General features: G+C 47.7%; 1 protein-coding gene across 2 annotated transcripts in view; it reads left to right on the top strand.

The window, feature by feature from the left end:
- The first annotated feature begins 1,034 nt into the window (after nucleotides 1-1,034).
- The window catches only part of AVPI1 (arginine vasopressin induced 1), a 10,530-nt gene continuing 884 nt past the window's right edge, over nucleotides 1,035-10,680 (top strand). The window contains exons 1-2 of one of the 2 annotated variants that reach the window (XM_018563182.1): nucleotides 1,035-1,083; nucleotides 8,219-8,553. In XM_018563182.1, the coding sequence (XP_018418684.1) occupies nucleotides 1,072-1,083; nucleotides 8,219-8,553 (347 nt within the window). In that variant the 5' untranslated portion in view covers nucleotides 1,035-1,071. Of the gene's footprint in view, nucleotides 1,084-5,310; nucleotides 5,371-8,218; nucleotides 8,554-10,680 lie in introns of those variants that run through there. The other variant, XM_018563108.1, reaches the window with a different exon arrangement.

The raw sequence follows: 10,680 nt of genomic DNA, 5'->3' as shown, positions 1-10,680 counted from the left end.
CCCGTCACAGAGCCCCCATGCTGGTCCATGGGCTGGCACCGGGCACAGCGGAGGCCAGGACCAGCGGGCGGGGGGGCGGCGCGCGCACATACCAGCACACCATACAAGTGATCCGCCTGTGATAGCTGTGCGCTTGACATCTTGCAAGAATGCACCCTGTCAGTGGTCTTGAGTGTATTCTGGCCGGATTTCCAGCTTCCAACCCTGCAAGTGACATTACTTGTACCTCCTGGAAGAATCAGAGGGCGAGGCCTTCTTTTTTTTTCTAAGCGATGTTTGTTTGCAAATGGCTTTTTAAAGCTGTTGAGTCAGTAGGGGGCATGTGTAAAAAAACAACCAAAAGCTCATTTCCTGTGTATGTAGAAGACAGACAACTTCCACGTACAAAATGAGCGCCATACTATGGCTTTTAACATATATAAATACAAATTCTTTGTTTTTAGAGGGAAAATGTCCCCAGCGGGTTCCTAAACATTAATTTTATCTCATCCATAATGCTATTACAAAGGAAAAATGGCTGCAGTCTGGCTTACTCGTGCTACACACTTGAGCCTGAGTGCAGCCATTTTGTTTTTGGGCCCTACTAGGCCCTTAACCTGACAGCAAAGGTTGGGCTGTGAGGTCCGGGCTCATAACAGGAACACACCTGAGGAGGGGAATATATGGATTGTTTATTGTCACAGCTTAGAGGCAAACAATGACTAAAGAGTGTACAACAACCTCCCCCCGTCTCCAAGCGACCGGAGAAAGCGGCAATTACACACCGGCAAATTCGGCAATCACCTCAGGTGCACACGACGGCTGCACGGCAAAGCGGGAAACCGCTCACCTCGCACGAGGACACTCGTGACGGTAACGCCCTGTAAGTCCCGCCGCCACGTGTCCTGCTGATCTCAAATGGGGCCACGCCCGCCGAGGGCTCCGATTGGCCGGGGCGTGGTCTGTGCGTCACCTGCATCCAGAGCAGGCTGCGTAAGGATAGAGTGAGCGAGGTGAGAGGGTCACCGGGAGCGGAGCGGCGGAGGAGGCATGAGCCGGGGGAGTGCGTGATCGGAGCCGACACCAACCCGCATGTACCGGCAGGTGTGTGTGTATGATTGGGGCGGACACCCTCCGTATGTGCAGGCAGGTTTGCATGTGTTAATGCTGCTGTGCACGGTATGGTTATGTTCCCCTTATTTACATGTAACACCCTCACCTGTATGTCCATAGCTCGTATGTGATGTTATATGTCCATAGGTCATACATGATGTCCATATCTCATACGTGATGTTATGTCCATATGTCATACATGATGTCTAGATCTCATAAATGATGCCCATAGCTCATGCATGATGTCATACCTGTAGTTCTATACTAGAGTGTGTGTGGTTGTTACATGTATAACATACAGCTGTATCAGTGTGTGATTGTTGCATGTATGGAAATGTAAATATCATGGAGTGTGAGATTGTTACATGTCATACATGTGATGACCTTACACACCGGCTAAACCTTTGTCATACATGTATCTATTATATATTATGTACATGTGTCCTACCGCTATACACTGTATAGCAATCCTCCCACCTGCCATACCCTGTCCATGCAGCATGAGATACGGAAAGCTGTCCCGTGTGTATCGTACATGTAGATGTATCCATGTGATCACCCATCATGCTACATCCTGGATATTATTTCACATTCTCTGTGCTCTCGGTCCATTGTGATCTGCACTGTGATTGGCTGCTGCTGTGCCCGTCATACCCATAAACAGCCCTTTGCATGTGTGATTTGTTTCAGTGTCATGACACAGAGATGACAGTTTGCTGATCTTTATTCCGGTTCTCCGGCCGGGAAATGAGTTCCTTGTGTGTAAATCATTGTTTATTGTCATGTGATTGATGGGCTCTGTGTGTTCAGTCCTCCCATCATAACACGGCGTCGCTTCCTCCCAGCGTTCGGCTCTGTGCCGGTACTTCCAGGAATGGGGGGGAATCTCACCGATGGGATTATCTGTAATGGACGTGACAAACTTGTGTCTAAAATATTCTGAATATTCATTTTGGGTGGAATTGGAAGTTAAACAGGAACTTCTCCCTGACGGCGCACTTACCTCCCGGATATTCCCCTCCGGCGTCGCCATTTTTACCCATCCTGTGTATGCGCAGATGTGCTGCAGGTCTCTGCCAGGTATTTGGGACGAAGCGGAGATCAGTGCAGGACATCTGTGCACGCGTGGGATGTGTAAAGCGCAGATCCATGCCGATGGTTACTTTGTGGGACCTCGCAGAGACGTGTGGCATCTGTGCACATGTGTATCTGCTGGCTCCCGAATACCTGGCAGGCACGTGCAGGGACCTGTGCGGCAGATCACTGTGCATGCATAGAAATGCTGATGGTTTCTGATATTTAGGACCTTGCAGAGACTTGTGGCATCTGTGCGCAAGAATCTCACGTGTTTGTCAGTTCCTGAATACCTGGCAGGGACCTGCGCACGTGCAGGAGATCACTGCCCATGCATAGAGATTCTGATGGTTTCTGGTATTTGGGACCTGCAGCATCTGTGTGCAGGCATAGGAATATCCTGCGCATGCACAAATGTGCCGCAGGTCCCCAATGCCTGGCAGAGACGTGCAGCATCGGTGCGCAGGTATAGGGATCTCCCGCGCAGACGTGCTGTAGGTCCCCAATGCCTGACAGAGACCTGCAGTAAATCTGCACAGGACCGGATCTCGCAGCGTTCCTGAATGAAATATTACCTCCTGGGATGTACTGTGGCAATCCGAGGCGGCATTGGGGCATCGCTACGGAATTCTTGCCGGGGTCGGGGCCCGAAGGGAAATAATTTTTTGAAATGGGTGGTGTCCCCTTTAAATAAAAAAAATTCCCCCCGTTTTGCCTCAATATTTTTGTTTGCTTCTCATTGGCAGCGACGTGACTCCAGTATATAATATCAGGTTGTTCCCGTCTTTGCGGTCGCTGGCACAGGACTCCTGATGTCATTCTGCAGAGGAGTAGACTTATTGGATTGCAGGGCTCACATTGCAGCCGTCATGGGTGCAGCTTCTTGCACAGTGTTGTTATTCATCCATCATCTTCTGGATTGACGTCACTGGCCGGTGCTGGTCTGCAGCCCGTGTTGACACATTCTTCTTGCACGGCATCCTGGGAGATGGTGCGCGCTGATCCCATCTCATTACTGTCACAGCGGAGTTGTGGTCCTGCAACAATGCTTAGTGGTGGGAAATTTGGAGACGGGGCAGCTTAACCCCTCCCGATTCGGAGTATGGGGCCCGGGTATAATACCTAATCATATGTGGGCCGTGCATGCAGAGAGCAGCTGTCATTACACGTGTGGCTGTTGTGGATTATATTTAGCGTAAGCCGGGCAATCGGACCTGTCGCAGCTGCGTTCCCTTACCTGTGGATTCATCTTTCACACGTGACGAGCTATAGATTTAAAGGTAGAGGTACACATTTATTGTAAACCTGTGGCAGCCATCGGAGATGTTGTTGTTGTTGTAATACAGAATTTCTATAGCGCCAACAGTTTGCGCAGTGCTTTACAATATAAGGAAGACATTACAATCACAATACAATACGATTCAAGACAAGATTGTTAGGAGGGCCCTGCATCTGAGGGCTTACAATCTAAAGGGAGGGAGAAATGATGCATGAGAAGGTTGCTAACAAGTCATTCGTTATTGTGATACAATGTGGCAGGTACACTTCCTAGCCTGCATGATGAGGGTGCAACTTGTAACGAGACACTGTCACCTTGCAAAGAGGTGATGCCTATGTAAAGTTGTCGTCCCATTCTCCCCTCCTCCCCTCCTTCTGATATTTGCCTTACCATTACTCCCTCCCTGCTCCTTCCTTGGTTGCAGCCAGCACCTATTTTCCATGGTGTCAGGCGCCCTCAGGTCCCTTTAGTGTTGGGCCATTAAACAGTTGCGCTGCAGGGACCTCTGCCACATCCCAAATATTTGGCAGAGACCTGCAGCACATGCGTGGGATGTTTAAGAATGGTCCGACACCAAAGGACCTGAGGGCTCCCTCTTGTCTAGCTTGGGCATAGCACTTTGTATGCTTAGTGCAATGCCCACAGTGACGTCAGTGGTCCTTAAGGTGCCCATATACTGCTCGATTCTCGTACGAGAATTGTGGGAAATCCCGCAATCGTACGAGAATCGTGCAGTGTGAACGAAGACGTGCGACCGTTTCTACTGTACGGTCGCACGTTTTTTGTCTAGGGAGCACGCTAGAAAACCAGCCGAAAATCGTACGATTTTCGGCTGGTTTGAACGGTGCTCGGGAGACAAATGCCGAACTGGCCGGTGTGTGCACGCACACACTGCCCGTTCAGCATTGCAGTCATCGGAAGCACGATCTGCCTGTCCAAGATTGGCAGATTGTATGTTTTTTTTAATTACTTTACAACCATCGCAAGACTAAGGTCTTGCGATGGTTGTAAAGTGTATGGCCACCTTTAGACTGCCGGAGCCCAGGGAACAAGAGGCTGCAGGGACCAGTACCAGCCAGTGGGACCAAGGATCAGGGCAGTAAACCTGCAGACATATAAAATGAGCACTTAACCCTTGCAGGGGGCAGGAAGAGAACAGATTTTAATATATTTTTTTTTGTCCCGAGATGAGCTTCAAGGCTAGCTGGTGTAGCTTAGAGTGGTGACTACTTTACAACACACACCGGGACTATGGGGAACAAAAGTATCCCCCCTCCAGAAGGAAGGGCAGTGTCAGCACCAATTCAGAGATGATTGGAGGATCTACAGCCGAGTGATACACAAATAAGATACATTTTTGTTAATAGTTATGGTACTTGAATGCATTTTTTAAGATTTCTTTTTTTTTTTTGTTTTGACATTGGAATAAATGTAACTTTCTTTGCAGAGATTTGTTTGCTTTTGTACTTGGACATGAGAACCTGTTTCTGTCGATCAGTATACAAATAAACTGCTGTGATTCAATGTTCTATGGTGACAGATGATGAAAACATCCAGCAGGGCGAATCCTTTTTATAGGAGCGGAGTGTGTTGTTTTTATATCCTATATAATGTACAGTGTGTTCTTGTGACTCATGTGGGGAGCTGCTGCACCGTAGTTCATGGGATTGGCAGGGATCCAGGACAGGATGTGCGAAGCATGTTAATCGCTGGTAAGTCAGGAAGTGCCTGACACAGATTTATACAGCTCGGGATGTGGTTATTGTTGGCAGATGGAATGTACGACGAGGACATATAGCGCCCATGGTGACCCGGTGTGTTGCTGCGTCTCGTCCTCGTCTGTACCCCGGTGATGTGAGATGCCAATGTTTGCTGTTGCGGAGCGGGTAACATCCTGCCCTGGTAACCGCAGTACGCTGCTGAATGTGAGTACGTCATCTGTGGGGAACATGATGTTAAGCCAAAATTGTGTACTTTGTTATTGTGTGATCATATTTAAAATCGAGATTCCACGTTTGCAGCCGAATTGGCGCAATACCGACTTTTTTTGGTTGAACTCGATGGACGTGTCTTTTTTTTTCAACCTGACTTAACTATGTAACTATGTGTGTTGCATGTTCCCATTCACATAGCTTATTTCCTCGGCTTTTGTATATTACTAAACTCAGGAGTGTAACCTTAAAAATGCATTCAAGTACCTTAACTATTAATAAAAATGTCTCTTATTTGTGTATCACTCGTCTGTAGATCCTCAAATCATCTCTGAATTGGTGCTGACTGTCCTTCCTTCTGGAGGGGGCTACTTTTGTTCCCCATGGTCCCTGTGTGTGTTGTAAAGTAGTCAACACTCCAAGCTCACTCCCGTGATGGACTACAATGTCAATACAAATCTGTAAACTGAACATGAGATTGTAGTCCGTCACAGGAGCGAGCGTGGGGCAGTGACTACTTTACAACACACACAGGGACCATGGGGAACAAAAGTACCCCCCCTCCAGAAGGAAGGACAGTGTCGGCACCAATTCAGAGATGATTTGAGGCTCTACAGCCGAGTGATACACAAATAAGAGACATTTCTGTTAATAGTAGGGATATACTGATACTAGTAATTCTCTGATGCCTAGTATGAGGACTTCACTTGTAACAAGAAGCATGGGGACAGCTTCCCTGCTAATCGGGAAGCCGGGTGGTGAGTCATTACACGCCACCTGGCTTCCTGAATGGGACTTTCGGTATTCTGTATCGGTGAGTACAAAAAAAAAATATCGGTACTCGATACCGAAATACCGGTATCGGTGCATCCCTAGTTAATAGTTACATTTTTTTAAAATGCATTTTTAAGAATCAACTCCTGAGTTTAGTGTCATTTTGAAAGAACTGTGGGCAAAATTTTTCCTAACCTTTGCTGTAAGGCTACCGCCACATTGCAAGGGTTAGGTGCTCAATCCTCCTAGTGGCTGGCTGTTCTAGCGCTCTCTCCTACTGTACTGCAGTGATGGTATGTCCCTCGGTGTCCATGTCCTATACTCTATGTATTGGATGTGATGACTCACGGGACCTTAGCCCGCTGGAGCAGAGGGGGAGACAGGCTGGAAGGACCGGTCTAACAGCCAGCCAGCTTTGAGAAATAATTACGCAGTACTTTGAGTTATTTTAGATTGTAAATTCTCACGAGCGACCTCCCTTACCATCTTGTCTCGATTTGTATTGTAAAATGCTGTGCACACTGTTAGCACCATATAAATCCTGTATCATAATTTAGAAACCGCACCTGGTCATGTACGGAACCAGAACTAGTTTTCAGTAGCGAAATGAAAGCCTTTCCACAACTATCAGATGATCTGAAATACTACATTTGGCTCTTTTAACTTTCAGGTTGTAAATAAAGCCCCAAAAAAATGTTCTTTTCCCATCACAGATGTCCCTGGGGTGAACAGAAAAGCAGCCGTTTCAATGTGAACTCCAAGCACATGCGTTCTTCTAACTTCTGTGTTCCTCTAGTAGTTTGATCAGGAAATGTAACCTTTGCAGGCAGAGTATGTGGATAGGGAGTTATCTTTAAAAATTGCTGGTGACATTATCACAGGTTTGCATCGGGCCTCTGAAAAGTGCTGGGTAATCTCCCTGTATGCCATGTCCTTTTTTTTTCTTGGGAGACTTCCATCACTTGGAAATTCTGCTGGTCCTGGTGGCAGCCGCCGTGCTGGAGGCAGAGGGCCTTGTGATGTAAAGATCAGGGGATCTGTACAAAGTTTTAACATGTTACAGACAGTAATGAATTCACATTTATGCCTTTTAGGAATGAGGGGTGGATACAGGAATGCTCACCCTATACAAAGAGAGAAAGCATCAGTGACCAGTTACCATTACAGGAAATGTCAGCACATAAGCCAAACGCAGGCAAGTTTGAAAAAGAGTCCTGGACAGTGAGACTTAGGTTAGGAAGGAGCACATTTGTCCTATGTAACTTGTTTGTCCCAGAATTCAGATGTAACCTGTACAATAGTCACATGACAAGTATAGATGTCTCCTTTCCCCTGAACTCTGAGACTTGGGTAATCTGTGGCTATAATTACATTACAGAGTTCTGCCCAATAAATATACGCCAACGGCTGTCTAACACTTTCCACACATCTGTCTGCATGACATTTACTATTACTTGCACAATGGATGGACTGCAGCTTTGACTCGGTAACCCCTTCTATGCCTCGTTTTCCATTCTAGACGTCAGTGCGGGCCCTCCTGCTGTCAGCCGCCTGATTTTTGAAGTTTTGGCAGGTGCAAAGTTCACTTGTTGGATGGCGGCACAGCGGGCATGTAATTTGCACTTTTCCCATACTGCACCATTTTTGTTTTCAGTAGGGATTCCGCAAGAAGTGTTTGTTATGCTTGCGGTAGCATGATTCCTCCTAGCGTCATCCACAAATTCAGCTCTGGAACGTGTGGCTGTAGTAATATAGGACCATTAAATTGTGAGCACCTATAGAAGAAAGCCTGATGCAAATGAAAGTGTGCTATAAAATAATGCAGATGTTATATTAAAACCAATAATGAAAGTAATATTTAAATGGCTCCAATGTAGTATAATGGAGGGCTGGACAAATTCCAGGAGCCAGGTAGTCATTGCTCCTTTTAAAAAGCACAGCAGGTGCCTAACCTTGGTTGTCAATGGAGCCGGCTCCTTAAATCAGGCAGACTGGTTCCTGAATTCTATATAGTAATATGTACACCCCTGGTGTCATTATTTATCATGTCGTGTTTTTTTTCTTACAGTGGTTTCCTGGTGACCTCATCATGGGCACTCCGGCATCTGTAGTCAGCTCCCCTGAATGGCAGGCTCCGGAACCGCGAGCCCGGAAGAAGGCCTCTGCGAACATTTTCAAAGACATTGACCTCCTGCAGTTACAGACGCTTTTCCACGCCGGCGGAGATGAGTGCGCTGAGGAGCGAGCACAGATCATCTACAACTATGCTGGAGACAGACACATTGCAGAAGCCTTGATGAAGCTGCGAAGGAAGAAACGGAATAAAAGCTTTCGCCCTGCGTCGCACAAACTGAGCAGTGATCGAATTGAAACGCTCTCCATGCAGAATTTCAGTCAACTCTGGTGAGTCATTTACTTGTGCTTGAAGTTTCTTACAAACCCAACTGGCAGATTAAGCCTAAGGCCTCATGCACGCAGCTTAGAGTCGGCCCGTATAGATCCGTGCGGCTGCTCCCGGAAAGTATAGGTGATGCGTGTGATTTGTAAGCAGTAGCCTGTTCTTCTCTATGGGAGGACGCGGCCGTACACTCACCCGAGCTGCACATCCGTGCGGGTCCGGGTGTCCGTACTTGGGCGCAGACAGGATGGATCCTGACTGTGTCCGAGCACAGACACCCGCACGGATGTGCAGCTCGGGTGAGCGTAGGGGCGTGTCCTCCCATACAGAAGTACAATTACACACAGCACCTATACTTTTCGGGAGCGGCCCGATACGGCCGTGCATGCCGCACAGATCTTTACGGGCCGACCCTAAGCTGTGTGCACGAGGCCTAACTCTTAAACTTTTTAATTATAGAGCCGGGAAGGATTAAAGACACAGTGGGGTTTTTATTGCTTTGTTACCCTATTGGGGGGATATTTGTTCTGGTGACCACTGCACCCCCATTTCTTGTAGGGCTGTCACAAGACAAGCGAAGGAAAGTCTGCCCATGGAGGTCAGTTCTCCACCGTGTCCTATCCCAGTATTAGGCAGGGCTCAGGGGAGCTCATGGGATACTTCATCCCCTATTGTTACACATCAGATGTTATTTCAACGCCCATTCAGTGTTCCACTTGCCTTGAAGCTGAAGTATTCGCATATATTACCTTACCTTGATTATCAATCAGATTATTTTGTGTTTCAAGATGTCATCACTGGGTCAGTCTGCTGCTCTTTTGATCCAAGTTTGGTGGAAGGGACCAGCAGGCTCTTGTAAACGTCAACAGATCTTACTTGTGACTCTCACAAGAGTAATATGAAAGAACACATCTCCCAGATCCATCAATCACTGATAACACTAAACTGATGAGCGGTAAAAACATTTAAAGTGTCGCCTATGGCCAATTTTGGTTGCGGTCGTTGACATATTTAGTGTCTATTTACCCGACGTGACCCTGTCTTTTATATTATACCAAAAAATTGGGGTGAAAATAAATGTTTCATAACATTTTATAGGGAAACGGAATAAACTTCAGCCAAAGTACTGCAGCGCTGAATACTGAAAAATGACCTGGCCAGGAAGGGGGTCTAAACACTGCGGTCTTCAAGTGGTTAAAGGAGAACTATGGGGTTAAGTCTTTTCCCCATAGTTCTCCTTAGGTAACGGGAGGACACAAACTAGCGTCCTCCCGTCACCCTAGGCTCAGTATACCGCGAGCTGCTGCTCGCGGTATACTGAGACGCCGCAGCGGATCCCGACAATTATGCTGCCATCCGCCCAGCTGCGTGACTGACAGCTGGCTCTGCCTATCTAGAGGCAGAGCCAGCTGTACCCGCCCCGTCCGTTCCACCAGTCAGCGCTGGCGAATCGGAGCGGGGAGGGGGGAAGAGCCGTGACAGGATCAAGAGGTGAGCCAACGCTGGTATGTGTTCGCTCACTTCCCGATCTACTGAGCCGACCTGTGACAGTCTCATTGTCACAGGTCGGCTAGAACTATGAGGTGAGTGAAAAGCACTCACCTCATAGTTCTCCTTTTTAAGATGTCCTTGCTGGGGTGAATGATTGAATGCAGAGAAAGCCGATATCTGAGAAAGGCCGGCCAATGACAGTGTAGATCAAGGGGAAGAAGTAATTGCTGAATGATGTTCGTTCAGACAGAAAATGAAGGTGGGCTCAAGACTGCTGCTGCGGGTTGAAAGGGTTATATTGTGGAGATGCAAGTTTGCAGGCAAATGAGTGTATTCAGTTTCAACACATGAGTGGACTAGCTACAAGAGGGAGGGAAGGGATTGAAGTAAGGCTGGAGTTCAACCTAAGGGCCGGTTCAGACCACAAAGTCTGCGTTCCAGAGTGTTCGGCCTCTTGAACGCAAGCCGGTCAGCTCCCTACGTTCAGGGGCCCACAGTGTGATCGCCTGCACCCGAACACGTGCCTGCATTCCAGTCCAGTGCAATCTGCAAAAATGCTGCTAGCACTATTTTTGCAGATCACACTGGACCGGAGCGCAGGCACTAATGTGCCACGCGTGTGGGTGGGGGGGGGGGGGGGG

The sequence above is a fragment of the Nanorana parkeri genome, unplaced genomic scaffold (genome assembly GCF_000935625.1).
Source record: "Nanorana parkeri isolate BGI_ZX_2015 unplaced genomic scaffold, ASM93562v1 scaffold2, whole genome shotgun sequence".
Classification (NCBI taxonomy): Eukaryota; Metazoa; Chordata; class Amphibia; order Anura; family Dicroglossidae; genus Nanorana; species Nanorana parkeri.
This window is presented reverse-complemented; position numbering and strand designations above follow the sequence as displayed.